The following is a 16,079-nucleotide window of genomic DNA, read 5'->3' on the forward strand; positions in this document are numbered from 1 at the left end:
AGGCAAATTATTAATCGCACAAAAAATATCTAAGATCAAGTATGGTCTTAAATTGTATAACCTGCAAATCCGGATGTATTTTTTTTGATACAGAACCAAAATTAACAAAGTTAATAACGTAGGTAGATAGAAATTTAGTAATACGTTATCTTTTGTAATTAATATTTCTAGTTTACAGAGAAATGAAATAAGAGCATTTCAAAGAGGAGTTTATATCCAAACAATAAAATAGTGCTCTCTGATTATTGCAACCCAAATGTAACTTTTCAGTGGAGTAGCTCTAGTTGCACAGCAAATGATTTAACGACAGTTAATTAACATAAATGAAACATGAAATCTATCTTTTCACCTATTTCTACCTAATAACAGCAGTGTTAGGCGCTGCTGTGTTCCGGTTTGAAGGGTGTGGTAAGGGAGATAGACTTTTCCGAGGCGTTCCAGCTTAGTCCTCAGGGGTAGCGGCGCATCTGTGGCCGACCTCAGGTAGGAATATCTAATCCTAGGGGTTGATTACAGATGTCCATGGACGGCAGTAGCCACTTACCATCAGGTGGACTGCATGCTCGTCTGCTACTCTTATATTATAAAAATAAAGAAAAGAAAAAAACATCAATTATAAGTCAATTTTCACCGGCATCGCCATCCCTAATTAGGGCTCATTCAACAAATGGCCGCAATAACGTAGGGGAGGCTGAGGGGAGGTAATTCGCGGTCATTGGGGAGTTAAAAATAAGTGGAACAGGTTAAGTGAACTGGTTATGATACTGTGTTATGACTTCAAGGTTATACGTCTTGTGGATACTGGGCGTGTTCTGTGACGAGTTATGACATGCGCGTTATTTAACTCGGTTGTTAAGGGTAGATAGATTTTGAAATAATATGGAGGTACCTACTTGAAATCTCTCTTTTACTACACTTTATAATGAAACCAGCACTGCTGCTATACGGTAGAAATAGTTAGGAGGTGGTAGATCCCTTCGTGGTTCGACTCCGGCGGCACCACCGCAACGCCTATTACAGCCAAATAAAAGCAGTGTTGAGCGCTGCTGTGTTCTGGTTTAAAGAATGTGGTAAGGGAGACGTACTTTTCCGAGGCATTCCAGTTTAGTCGGCTGGGGTTTCAGTCAGTCTTACGGTCAGAATCTAATCTTAGCTGGGGTTAACACACAGTTTAACACACAGGTTAACACACATGTTAACACACAGGTTAACACACAGGTTAACACACATGTTAACACACAGGTTAACACACATGTTAACACACAGGTTAACACACTTGTTAACACACAGGTTAACACACAGGTTAACACACATGTTAACACACAGGTTAACACACATGTTAACACACAGGTTAACACACTTGTTAACACACAGGTTAACACACATGTTAACACACAGGTTAACACACAGGTTAACACACATGTTAACACACAGGTTAACACACATGTTAACACACAGGTTAACACACTTGTTAACACACAGGTTAACACACAGGTTAACACTTACTATCCGATGAACTGCATGCTTGTACGCTTCTCTTATGTTATAACGAGCTTTTGTTGTTACGAAGTAATATTTTCATCCCCTAGGGTAGAATTGATCGAAATCCTTTCTCAGCGGATGCCTGCGTCATAATCATCTGCCTGCATGCCAAATTTCAGCCCGATCCGTCCAGTGGTTTGGGCTGTGCGTTGATAGATCACTATGTCAGTCAGTCACCTTTGAGTTGATTGATTTGTTATAATAATAAAAGGTTTGGTGGCGGTTCTACCAAGTTCAAACCAAAAACTACAATAAGAACTGTTATCAGTCAGAAATGTCTTAATTCTTTATTAAAACACAAAATACATCTTTTAAGAGGACATCTGTGAAATCATTATGCACACGAAATAAGGTACTTAACCGATAACTGGAAGAACAATGCTCAGTCTCTGTTGATAATGACAATCACTGGTTATTTTAACATCATAACAAAGAAAATTTATGAAAAAATATTTCATGAAAATATGTACAGTTCACAGACCTGTATTTGTTTGTGGTACAGTTACACATATAAGTTTAAAAGGTGGTAGAGTTCTGTGTAGTTCGACTGTCATAGCATCAAACCTGTGTTTGTTTGGTGCGGTAAGTGAGGCATACTTTTTCGAGGCGTTCCAGCTTAGTCCTCAGGGGTAGCGGCGCATCTATGGCCGACCTCAGGTAGCAAAATCTACTCCTATCTGGAGTTGATTAGAGTTGTCCAGGGGCGAAAGTAGCCATTTACTATCAGGTGCACTGAATGCTCGTCTGCTACTTCTATATTATAATAAAATCCTATTTTTTCCTTATAACAACTGTGTTTTAGTTAACAAAAATAACTTTTTGATAAAATTTATCTATTTAATAAAAACGAATTATCTTTTAGTTGTTCATTTATAAATGCTTTTCAGAATTAGATCCATGTAAGCCCGCTATTGATTATTAATCAATCTTTTTATTTTTGTCAACCAAAGATTGAAATGGCAATTTCTTTATATATCTTAGTAGGCAAAACATTGGATGGATTAAATATTAATAACAAGCGATAAATTATATTAACGAATCACGCAAAATACAGGTTGTACTTTTTTCTAAAATTAATATAATTTTTGGTTATTTTTTTTCTAAAGTTAACTTAAATTTTTAGTAAAATATTTTTTTTTTATTTTAACCACAAATACAATTTTAGTTTTATGAGAATTTTCCGTGAGAATTCTTAGATAATTTTCACTATTTCCTATACATTTGCATCCTATCATCCATGATTACGTACGAAAATTGGTACTACTCGTATATACAGGATGTATATTAATTTCAACATATGCAATACAATTTCATTTATTGCATACAAAAAGCCAATTTCTTTGAAATCACAGACGTACATTACTATTATTATTGCATATATCGATATAAACGGTAAAAGAGGTGTGAGGAAATGCCGCGGTCTGCGGTCTGACCGCGGGCGTGTGTCGATATGCTACGCCGGATTACCAATGAGTATCACGTGACCTAAGCCGTGATTACCACACAACCCTTCAAACCTTAGAGTTGAGGTTTAACTCTTTGAGCTGCTGAAAAAAATGCTTACTATATTCGGATTTCTAGCCTAGCCTTCTTGGGTGTCAAACACACACATAGATCGTACTTAGGCTCAGAAAATATATAAAGTCATTTGAATATCCACTCAGCTGGATGTAAAAAACATAAATATAAAAACCTACCAAAGATAAGTAGATACAGAATTTTAATCTATTAATATGCATTATACTTTTCATAATCGGGGTTGAAAAATCAGCTCCTACTATTGAAACAGATAATATAACCACTGTGCCCGCAAGTTTCAAAATACATTGATAGATATTTTATGCAATAAATGTATTTTATCCTATTTTTGTCCTATCTAAATTCAGTCACGGTTGGGTTGATACCTCTGAGGACTAAGTCGGAACGCCTCGAATGAGTATTTGTGACTTCCCGACCACAAACTACACAGCAGCGCTTAAATAGCTGTTATAAGGCAGAATTAAATGGCGGTGGTACCTCTTCACGAAAAGTTTAACCACATTGCCACAGTTTAAAAATAAACTATAGATAATAAAAATCTCGTGTCACAATGTTAGTTACCGTACTCCTCCGAAACGGCTTTATCGATTCTCACCAATTTTTATATGCATAATCAGTAGGTCTGAAAATCGGCTACTATCTATTTTTCATACCCCTAAGTGATAAGGGTTGTTCACCTTTAAATTTTTTTTATTTATATGGCAACACAACGTTTGCTGGGTCAGCTAATAAACTATAAAAAACTGTTTAGTTTGGATCAAAAAACTTACACAATCGTTATTTTCCTTCAACTACAAGGAGTCGGCTTATTCTTTTAATTACTAATGGAATTGATTAACTTTTTCTCAAACGTGCAGAAAAACTGAACCGTGTCAGCCATTTTAAAGTTTTTTCTCGTGTAAAAAGCGATAAATCATAGAACGTTTAATATGAGATGTAATAACATGTTTAAGATAAGACAAACGAGCGAAGAATAGCAATAATTGTTTTACATAATAAAGTTACTTATCTTAATAAAGTTTATTTTTAAAGCAACCAATACTGCTTTTAGAATAATGTTTGGTTCATTTCAATTTTAGGTGATAAAATACTGAAACCACATAGGGTATTTTTCATGTACGTTACACTATTTTCAAAATGTACTGGACAAATAAAGTTCAAATATGAAAAAATGTGAACTTTCAATTTTTGATCATGTCACAAAATATTCTGAGAGTAAAAAAATCACTCTGTATTAAAACAGATGAAAATCAAAACTGATTTTCTTTTTAGCTTCTGTGCAAGTGTTCGTTAATAATAAATAGTTATTTCGAAATCAAAATTTGACTCTCACAAATATAAAATCATCTACTTAGACATAATATAGACGACTAAACCCATTTTGCATTTTGAAATAAGTAAATGACAAATTGGGAAACTTAAAAATCAATAATTTAGAAATTTTCCTATTTTTTCAGAACTTTGGTTTTCAGAACTTTGGGGTGGGAAGTATCTTAGAAAGGATCTTTTGGGGAATAATCTTCTTATTTAGATTTTCACTCTCCAAAGCCCCTCCGTTGTTCGCAATATGCATATAGGGAAACTCCGGGATCTCCAGAGGTTATACCGGTACTTTCCATGCCTGATATCCTTAGACTCTCCTCAGCGCAAAATTAACTACACAACATATAACACCACTAACTTAAACTTTGACTTCTTAACCAAAAAATAAAATAAACAAAAAACAATACATACGATAGAACATCCCTATGTAGAAGCCGACGACAGCGATCGCCAACTTGACGAAATCATTCGTCGCGTCGAGATCGAACTTTTTCAGCAAATCACTCATAATGTAGGCCTTCACTTGCCCCACGGTGCACTGGCGCTCAACCATGTTAATTTTTAATTTATACAGTTAATTATATTAAAAATAAATGCATTGATAACCCGCCGACTGCTGATAGTGCACAACACATGTGGTGTGTGGTGCACGTCACACGTATGGCGCACACGACGGTCAACCGGGGAATGATTTGCTACGAAAGCATAACCCGCAACTGCTTACACCGGCTCGATTATCTAATGTTTTTATTAAGTACATTTGCTTATTGAAATGAGAACTTTGTCCGTCCGTCCTAAATGTCGCTCGGTGCGCACGAAATCCGAAGTTTCGTCTGAAATTTCGGGGATTTTTCCATTTTACTTAGTTATGGGTTCTCGTTCGAACGGATATCATGAAGAAATACTTATTTTATTAAATTGTATTCTTTATGGATGGCTTTAAGGCCATCAGAATTTGGCAATATGGTACATTGGCATTTAATATAATATTTTTACTTATAGTATGCATTTGTTTGTTTTTACAGTTTTTTATAGCATTTGTTGTTATAGCGGCCACCCGTTATACACACTGAAAAAAGATCAAGTGTCTATTTATTACGTTTTAAGAGATAGAGCAGTGTCACAGACGGAGAGACAGCGGAAACTTAGTAATAAGGTTTTAACCGTTTCTGTACGGAACCCTAATAAAAACACGACCTCGCACACCAGTTTTAACGGACGCCCGTATTTTAAAATCAGCTGACATTTAACTTTTTCTTTATTAGGTACAGGCAAAGTCATTAGCAACGACTAGATAGATACCTAAAGTACTTTAAGTCCACACGTACTTCTACGCTTATCTGCGCATCACTATTTTTTCACACAACGAACGTATCACGCAATGTTATTAACACAAGTTTAACATTAACATTTATCTATTTTTAACAGACTTCAAAAAAAGATGTTATACTTTTTTCATTTTGTTACTTATTTTTAATTGTTTCTTTTGTGACTTATTTTGTCTTTGAATAATTTTTACCCGAATGCAGAGGGTAATGTTTTCCGAGCGTATGGCTTTCTATGGCACGCCCTTCAGCGTAAACGGCTTGACGGATTTTAATATAATTCGCCAAGTACGAGTCGAACTCATACATGGTGGCTTCCGTACCACCATTTATTATTTTTTACTTATTTTTATTCATTTTATTATTTTCAACAATACTTAGTTATATGATACAGCAATAGATGGCGTTGGCGTGATGATGAATAATTCGTAAACAACGTATAATAAAATTAAAATAACTATATTAAAATACGTTTTATGGTTCTTATTTGTATTTATTATAATACCAGTTATAGTAGTAAACGGATTTAAAAATTTCAACCGTCTTCTTAGTAGGGTTTAAGAGTTAGATCGAATAATGCCGTAAAATACCGGTTTATTGTATGGAGACCCCCTTTAATATTCAACTTTATTTTATTTTTAGTATTTGTTATTATAGCGGCCACTGTTATGCATCTTCTGTAAGAATTCCATTTGTCTATCTATTACTGTTCCGGAGATATAGCTCTGTGACAGACGGACAGACGGGCAGACAGCGAAGTCTTTGCAATAGGGTTCCGTTCTAACCCGTACCAAAAGGGGCACGGAACCCTAATAATATGAGTTGTCACTTGTCATTGGATTCGTCTAACATGTAGGAATGGTATGGGTAGTGGACAAGTGCTACTAGCGTACCCGTGGTCCCAGGAGTCGGACATATCCCCTCTGCTGCCCCAGAAGCTGAGAAGAACCCATGGAGGGAACCACGTAAGGATCTTGTACCACACAAGTTACATTGCTTTCCTTTTCAGTCAATTAATTATTTTACGCCGTTGGGTTTTTCCTTTCCTTTTCTTTCCAATAATAATAACTTCTTATTTATTGCTGTTTTTAATTAGCTACAATCACAGTTTCACTCCAGTAACATGGAACCCCGCGCAGATTTTGGATTATAACGTCGAAACCCTAAATTTCGAGTAAAATTGCTTACTTCCACCAACAAGGGGGGAGGAGGTTCAATGATAAACTCCTGCTTACGTCAAACTTCAATGACCCCTACGACGTCAAGTACTCAAGATACGTCAAACATTTCTTAAACAGCTTAATCACAGTTCAGTCGTCTGAACCTCCATATACAGTTTGTATTACCCATTGTTGGGGACACATGGCTGTATAAGGGGATCTATTGTTTTTATTAATGGCAGAATTCATCTTGGCATGGGATCTTACTGATGACGTTTTTTAAGCAACGTTAATACTGCAGTTGGATGTTTCTAAGCGCAATCGCGGCATAATATTTGGGGGAAGGGGGCTCACAGGGAGAATTTGGTTAAATTAGATCACTTTTTTCTAACGCGTTTTAAATGTAAATTTTAGTATTTATTGTAGAGTCCGGCATATTCTCTCCACTACCTCAGCGGTAGAGAGGAATCCATGCGGGGTCTCCCCACGAAAAAAACTGACAAAGTGCGAACCGGATTCAATGTTTTTTTGTTTTTTTGGGTCATGACCCCTGTGACCTCATGTTTCATATCTTGTTTTTTTTTGGAACGCCTCGGAAAAATATGTCTCCACACCCTTCAAACCAGAACACAGCAGCGCTTAACACTACTATTATGAGGCAGAAATAGGTGTGGCGGTGGTGCCACCGGATTCGAACCAGAAAGGGTTCACCACCCACCACCTTCTGTTCTATATGGAGTTGCAGATGTCCATGTTCGTTCTTTACTTCAGTCTCACAAAAAAGTGTGAATAAACCGGCTCGTGATATAGTAACGGATTATCCCACACTATCACGTATCGAGTAAGGTTCGATGTCAATAACCAGCTAATCCTAGTAGAAAAACAGCTGAAATGTACTATCGGTCATTAACACTGGCATAATTAATTAGCCTATTCAGTGAAGTGACCTTTAACTAGAGAGCAAGGTAGAATTTAATTTAGGTGCTCAGTAAGTTCGGGGTTCGCTTCCGAAGGCTCCACTGTCACATTTTCTGCTTAATAACAAAAGTGTTAAGCGCTGCTGTGTTGTGCTTTGAAGGGTATATAAGTGTAGAGTAGACATAATTATCAGAGGCTTACCAAGTTACTCCTAAGGGGTAGCAACTCATCTGTGGCCGACCACACGTAGGACTTTTATCATCAGTGGCGGACTAAGGTCGTCGGAGGTCCGGGGCGGAAAGTTGAATGGAGTCTGTGATTATTCGCCTGTGATACGGTGACCTTTTCCTTTCGCCTACCTATACACATTTCATAGATTGTTTTGTTCTGACGACCTTTTTTTTAGCAACTGTCTGTCTGTTTGGAGGCTCCCAGGATCAACCCTTCCGCTCACCAAAGCCTCTAGACTTTAACATATATATTGTTCAATATAGAAGTCCATGGGCGGCAGCAGCCACTTACCAGCAGGTCGATTCCATGCTCGTCTGCTACGTATTATACGACTAATATTCATTACGCCACTACTATTATAAAGAAGAAGAGAAATTGGTCCATCTATTTATGTTTATTAATAAAATCTGCATCGTGTTTACATTCATCGTTTTATTGTGGAAGACCACCATTGCCAATTCTACTCATTATCTCAGCACATTAGTTTTACGCAAGAGCTAAACAATAAAATCACTATTTTTGTTGTAGATTCTCGGCTTAAATATTTTAATTATCCAGACTTAGTCGTCAGCAATCACTGCCCCATCTCTCGATTAGAGGGTTTAGGACAAAGTTCACCGCGCTGGGCAAGTGCGAATCGGTAGACTTTTTTCTAAGAGCTCTCAGTGTGTATTTTCTTGGCGATATTTTCCTCCACCCTTGAGGCAAGTAATAATTAATTTTCATTACGCAAGTCAGTCTAAGTAATATTAGTATTTGTTAAAAAGACATAAAATCATAGAAGCATGCATTTAGCATTGGGAAATCTATTACGGTTCAATAGGTAAAGCGAAAAACTGTGATAAATAACGGTTTCTTGTATGGCGACCACTCATTTTGCGCTTTTATTTTTAGTATTTGTTGTTATAGCGACGCCGTTATTCATGCTCTGTAAACATTTCAAGAGATACAACCCTCTGAGAGAGTGGAAGACAGCGCAAGCTTAGTATAGTCCGCGCCAAACTGCTAGTCCGCTCTGAATAGGGAAATGAGTCGCGTCGCCATAGCAAATTGTATGACTACACCTGCTCGCAACAACTTCAGAGCGGACTAGCAGTTTGGCGCGGATAATAATAGGGTTCCACTGTTTGTTCGTGCATAAGGATAAAATACCCTTTGGGTATGGAATCCTATAAATGACATGGTCCGGTCATTTCATCAGGCTCAGGATTGGAACCTCGGACTGCGATTGAGAGACCAAGATTGTATAGTTTGCAATAATTAGTATATGACCATATGTATTGATATTAATGAATTATGTAATAAAGATATCCATTGCCACTTCCATTACGAAAAAAAAACATCTTTAAATCTGGTCAAACCAAGTTTTATTGTATTATCAAAACCAGTCACACTGCGTGCAATGTCATCGAATACGTAACTAAGGTCGTCGAGTTTAAATACTTTGAATGCATTTGTATCTCATATAAAAATAACTTATTTTCGGGAAATAGGTGCAATCCGGTAGCGAAAACAGAATATTTTTTATAGGTAGGCCATAGATAAGGTATCTGGTAAAGGTTTAATAAATAATAGTTAAAAAAAACTAAAAAATACGCTTTTATAAAAAATTCGACCAAAAAATGTAAAATAAATAATAGTTTAAAAAAAACTAAAAAAATACACTTTTTATAGAAAATCCAACTAAAAAATAGAAAATAAATTTTTAAAATTTGAATTAAGAATAGTGTAAATAAGATAAAAATATTTTTTATTGTAAAAAAAGCGTGGGGTGCATGGTGTCAATAGTTATAAATATTTTATTGATAGATATTGAGTAGAAAGATTATCATTTTGATAATATCTTAAAAAGCACCCCACGCTTTTTTTACAATAAAAAATATTTTTATCTTATTTACACTATTCTTAATTCAAATTTTAAAAATTTATTTTCTATTTTTTAGTTGGATTTTCTATAAAAAGTGTATTTTTTTAGTTTTTTTTAAACTATTATTTATTTTACATTTTTTGGTCGAATTTTTTATAAAAGCGTATTTTTTAGTTTTTTTTAACTATTATTTATTTTTCATTTTTTAGTGATTATTTTAACGATTATTACGTAGCGTATTATCAAGTTTATCTTTCGAATCAGCATCAGCACCTTTGCTCAGCAGTGCAAAAATGAATATTGGGTCATTGTTTAACACAGCTGTAAGTAGTGGTGTTTTACATTGGTGTTTATTTTTATTGTTAACGTGAAAATCCCAGAGGAGTTGTTGAATGACATCCGAATTGCCAATGCTAACGGCTTTCTTTCATAATTTATACCATATCCCAGGTCCTCTATCTTGGATAAAAGTAATCACGGAAAAAGGATGATAGACCATCTTTTAAAAACAGGCGCTGATGGCAATACTCAAGAGTAGTCAAGAGAAAAACGGTCAACTGCTTTATATCTAGCCATTTCAAAAGGACGTCGTCCAATCATCGATTTAATATTACAGCATGATGATGTTAATATCAAAAATAATTCTAGAATTTCTTCTCTTTGTGTTGCTGCTGCCTGCAGAGATTTTAAAACTGTTAGTAGTTTAATTAATTTTACAGCTCGAGTTAATAATATAAGTTGTGACTATGACGATGAGCTGAAATCATATATGCCTTTACATTTGGCAGCAAGAAATGGGAACAATGAAATAGTGGAAATCTTGTTAAAGGAAGGTGCAGATGTTGAAGTGCTGAATGAATAAGGATGATGAGACACCGCTTCATGATGCTATTAACAACGGACGCGTCGAAGTTGAGGTCAGGTCAGGTCAGGTCAGGTCAGGTCAGGTCAGATCAGGTCAGGTCAGGTCAGGTCAGGTAAGGTCAGGTCAGGTTAGGTTAGGTGATCGGCGCGCCTGGTAGATTCCTTTATTGGTCTTAACGCAGACCTTCCGGGTCTCAGGAAAACAAAAATGGCTGATCCTGATTATCCTAGTAAGGATAACGGGTCAGAATGTTTAAAATATTGAATTGTCATCGGTCCTTAATAAGTATGCCAAATTTCAAGTTAATCCGACGTTTTGAAGGGGGTTAAAATCATGTTCAAAGATTCCGTTACATACTAACATACATACGTCTGAAGCTAATAAAAGCGTATTAAAAGTGGTAGAACCCTCTGTGGCTCGACTCCGGCAGCACCACAGCCCCATCTATTTCTGCCTAATAATAGTAGTGTTAAGCGCTGCTGTGTTTTGGTTTAGACCTCAGAGGTATTGGTGGCCAATCTCACGTAGGAATCTTATCCTATCTGGGGTTGATTACAGATGACCATGGGCGGCAGTAGCTACTTAGCATCAGGTCGGACTGCATGCTCGTCTGCTACTCCTATATTATAAAAAAAAAAGAATTATTCTTTAAAAAAAAACTTATTTTAAAAACAAAAACAATGAAAACAAATCTAATGGCACCTCATTAATATCTTGTGAGATCCCATGAGGACAAAAGGCCACAATGCCTACAAATATAAATAAACACACAGTGTTGAAAAAACTACAAAAACAATGAAAATTATTTTTGCTTAATTTATGCGAAACTTAAAACAATAGATTTTATAACGGTATTTGAACAACAAAAAATTCCTTTGAAATTACTTACTGCTTTAATTTGGCTTCTAAACACAAATAGAGGATTATTTTTATAAATAACTAGCTGACCCGGCAAACGTTGTGCTGACATATAAATAAAAAAATGTTAAGGGTGAACAACCCTTATCACTTAGGGGGATGAAAAACAGATGTTGGCCGATTCTCATAGATACCGGATAAGCACAAAAAATTTCATCAAAATCGGTCAAGCCGTTTCGGAGGAGTATGTCAACGAAAACTGTGACACGAGAATTTTATATATTAGAAGATAATGTGCAAGATGTGGGATGAGCTTCCTTCTGAGGTATTCCTGGAGCCCTATGACATGGGGCTCTTCAAAAAAGGTGCAAACAGAGCTCTTATACAAAGCCGGCGATGCATTGGCGACTCCTCTGGTGTTGCAAATGTCCATAGGCGACGGTGACTGCTTTCCATTATGTACCCCATCTGCCTCATCGTTTAGGTATAATTATAAAAAACAAGCAAAAACTGTATTTAAAATTGCTTACTGATTTAATTTACCTTGTAAATTGTGATTAAATGAATGATTTTGCAAAATAAAACATACCTACACAGTAGAAATATGGAATTTTGTAGATTATGGATATCCATATTTGTACTGTGATACTTAGTCATTGTACTTGTACTGTATGTACTTACTAGAATAGATAGTTTGAAGTGGAGATGGACTGTGCACATGCTGCGCGGTACACAAGAGAAGTGGAGCAAAATCGTTACAGACTGGTACCCTAGAGATGGTAGAAGAAACAGAGGAAGACAGAGCAAGAGATGGGAAGATGAACTAAAACTGACGGCAGGCCCAAAATGGAGAAGGGTTGCTAGAGACAGATTACAATGGAAATTGTTAGAGGAGGCCTTTGCCAAGAGGCACACTGAGCTCAGAGATATTTTATAACTAAAGAGACAACCATAATACAAAAGAAGGAAGGAAGCAGCTCAGGATAAGAGGCTTATTATTATTATATATATATTATTATTATTATACTTAGTCATTAACAGGTGTCAGATATTATACAGATAATGTTTCCTTGTGAAACAGGAAAAAGTAAACAATATACATATTTTTTAAATCTAGATTTTGCATATTTGCAATACATGTTTAAATAACAAGGATATATGTGCAAACTCACGACATGAGGTTACTGTACATCTTTAACCAATATACACAGTTAGGTATCTAGGTGGGGTCAAAAATTGGATAGGTTAGTGATTAATTTTTTTTTTATAATATAGGAGTAGCAAACGAATACCGTCCTCTTGATGGTAAGTGGCCACTGCCCATGAGCATCTGTAATCAATCCTAGATAAAATACAGTCATTCCTGAGGTCACCTACTGTCCTAAAGGACTAAGTGAGATTGCTACATAAGTATGACTGACTAATACCCTAATTAAAACACAGCAACCCTTAACACTGTTGTTATAAGGCAGAAATATGTACAGCAATGGAGGTCTGGAGTAAAACTACAAAGGAGTCATCAAGATGATAATGATTGATTTTTATTTCATAATTTAATTAATTTCTGTAAATATTTTAACTTGTATATTATTTTTTAACTCATTTTTTAGAATTAAGGGTAATTCTAAAAAATCTCAGTAACATCAGGGTTCCCTACATACCCAGGCTTCTATAAGGACCCAAACTACATATAATGATATAAAGAATTTATGTCATAATCTTATTTACTGTAACCATAATTAAATTAGAATGCCAACGGTAAATTGTACCTTTACAAGACTGTATATTTAAAATGACAAAACCAGTTTTGTAGGATACAATGTTATTGATATGCTAATTAAATTTTAATTAGACACCACTTTAAAATGTCATAAATTAATATGGATAGAGACCTTTACAAAGTATTTGCATACAAATAGAATAAAGTAAAACTGTAAAAAAAGGATTTACAATTTGACCTTCAATTTTTTTCCCTTATCTGACACTGCAAATTGTTTGCATATTCATCATGACAGTAAATAAAATAAATATAATATTATAATATATTATTAGAAAATATTGTACAACTCACCAATCATATCGTACAGGCTGGCCGTGTAATTGTCCACGAAGTACGAAACGAAACCCATTTTCAAAACAGCTGATCTATTATCAATAACACAATCACAAACAGTTTTCGAGTTTCACTCAAAAAACATCGTGTAATACTCCTGTATAATACTTTGAACATCACCTTGCTAATACTAAAATACCGCTCGTTCGTGCGAATTACAGAACAAAAGGTCTAATTTTTAATTTTGCGAAACGATTCTCAAGTAATCACAATATTCAGGATTCGCGATTTAGTTTGACACTGACAGATATGACAAATGGTGGGCTCTGTTCAATACCGGTATCGCGTTCAAAACCTACAGTCTGTTAAAATACTTACTTTGTAAATTTATGAATAGTTGTTACAACTTGTTAAGTTAAATTGATAATAATTGACTGCTTGCTTACAATTTTAGCATTTTCCTATTATAAATGATTTTACAACAATCAACCCTTTTGCTTACACTAGTTGAATAAAATGAACTAGTTGAAGAAAATTAAATCGTAAGAAAAAAATAGATGTCTATAGCATTGAACGCGGCGGAAGCAAAATTGTAGATAATAAATAAAGCATAATAAGCTATTTATTTAACATATGTGTACGTATTTTATATTCATATTTATATCCACAATAATATTATAACTGTTAAGCACAAAAAACCGTAAAAAAATATTTGCAACAAAGCATTTCATAGTATTTTGTATTATTGTTATTCTATGGTATTTGCAGGTATCAGAATAGCAGATTTGGTAATATCATATATTTTATTTATATGACATTTGGCGCGATTAAAAATAAAAAATAAGGCTTGTCTTCACTCACGACTTTTATAGTAAAATTCAATAAGAATCTACCACCTTGAAATATTGATCAAGACGATCTCTTTGGGATGTACCTTTAATGATATATCTTACAGACTTTATGAAATCAACTCTCATATGGCTTTTTTTATTATTAGAAATTGTCTTTTCGTTCCAAGGTTTACATATTTATGCAGATGTAGTCCTATTTTTAAATTTACAAGTATTCTAAATTCTCTGGATTCACTCATTAGAAACACTCTTGTCAAAATTCTTAATTGTAATCTTTCCGAATATGCATGGTCTCAGGCTTCCCTTCCTATTCGGTACGGAGGTTTGGGAATTCGCAAAATTTCCAGTGTATCCTTACCGGCGTTTTTGGCTTCTTCACATAGCACACAAAGTTTAATTGACAAGATACTACATAAAATGTCTTTTAGTAATCCTGAAATTGCATATGTGAACGAAGCCGAAACTGCCTGGACATTGGCCTGCCCAGGGCAAAATTTTCCTGATGACAAAACTATTCAGATATTGTGGGACGAGCCCATTTGTAAATATTACCAAAAAAAACTTTTAGACAACTCACAAAATCTTTCAGAGCGGGCTCGTCTTTTAGCAGTCTCTGAAAAAGAGTCAGGTTTTTGGCTGCAGGCTTTACCATCATACAATTTAGGTACGTTTTTTGATAATATATCATTTTCAATTTGTGTCTGCCTGCGTTTAGGTATGAAAACAAATGAGCCACATCGCTGTCTCTGTGGTGAAAATGTCAGCCAGTTTGGCCACCACGGACTGTCTTGCCGCCGCAGTGCTGGTCGCTTGTCGCGTCATGCGTGTGTCAACGATATCATCCGAAGGGCCCTTGTTACCATCAACGTGCCGGCTTGCCTTGAGCCGAATGGTATTGCACGTGATGATGGCAAGCGGCCCGACGGTATGACTCTCGTTCCCTGGAAACAGGGGAGGTCACTTGTATGGGATGCGACTTGCGTGGATACGCTGGCTCCATCCCATATTTCAGTGACCTCGATGCATGCGGGAGGTGCGGCAGAGGCGGCTGAATCTGTGAAGCGGCGCAAATATGCAGCCTTGGGGGATGGCTACATATTTGTGCCGTTTGCGGTAGAGACTCTGGGTCCGTGGGGGCCAGAAGCACGACGGTTCTTCAAAGAAATGTCGTCGCGTCTGGTTGACGTTTCTGGAGACCCAAGAGCTGGTGCGTACTTTGGCCAAAGAATAAGTTTGGCCATACAACGCGGCAACGCAGCCAGCATTCTTGGGACTCTACCGGGAGGCAGTGATTTGGACTCATTGTTTTATATTTAATTATTTAAGTTTTAATATTTCTTTTTTGTTTAAATTATATTTTTTGTGTATATTGTATATAGATTTTAAGTTTGTAAATAGATAGATATATTATATATAGAAAATTGTAAATAATAATGTACCTTTATGTAGATTTATATGTATAGATGAAAAAAATAAAGCATTTAAGTTTGAATAGCCTTTAAATGAGAAAATTGGTGTAATGAATCTAAAACACTGATTTATATTGG

The 16,079-nt window shown here is 35.6% G+C and overlaps 2 protein-coding genes across 3 annotated transcripts in view; one reads left to right on the plus strand and one right to left on the minus strand.

Annotated features, from left to right (window-relative positions):
• The window catches only part of LOC140756627 (DGAT1/2-independent enzyme synthesizing storage lipids), a 35,703-nt gene extending 21,724 nt beyond the window's left edge, over nucleotides 1-13,979 (minus strand). The window contains exon 1 of one of the 2 annotated variants that reach the window (XM_073092174.1): nucleotides 13,700-13,979. In XM_073092174.1, the coding sequence (XP_072948275.1) occupies nucleotides 13,700-13,757 (58 nt within the window). In that variant the 5' untranslated portion in view covers nucleotides 13,758-13,979. Of the gene's footprint in view, nucleotides 1-4,815; nucleotides 5,102-13,699 lie in introns of those variants that run through there. The other variant, XM_073092173.1, reaches the window with a different exon arrangement.
• Nucleotides 13,980-14,638: 659 nt separating this feature from the next.
• Nucleotides 14,639-15,850, plus strand: LOC140756625 (uncharacterized). The gene has a single exon (XM_073092171.1). It carries the CDS (start codon nucleotides 14,659-14,661, stop codon nucleotides 15,847-15,849), a length of 1,191 nt encoding a protein of 396 aa, XP_072948272.1. The 5' UTR covers nucleotides 14,639-14,658; the 3' UTR covers nucleotide 15,850.
• The last annotated feature ends 229 nt before the right edge of the window (nucleotides 15,851-16,079 follow it).

This window comes from Epargyreus clarus, unplaced genomic scaffold, assembly GCF_041222505.1.
Source record: "Epargyreus clarus isolate Ecla_fem2 unplaced genomic scaffold, WU_Ecla_fem_2.2 ptg000035l, whole genome shotgun sequence".
Classification (NCBI taxonomy): Eukaryota; Metazoa; Arthropoda; class Insecta; order Lepidoptera; family Hesperiidae; genus Epargyreus; species Epargyreus clarus.

Bases quoted from the DNA above. Each gene is read 5' to 3' on its own strand.
- LOC140756625 (XM_073092171.1), top strand. From the start codon at position 14,659: ATGGCTTTTTTTATTATTAGAAATTGTCTTTTCGTTCCAAGGTTTACA.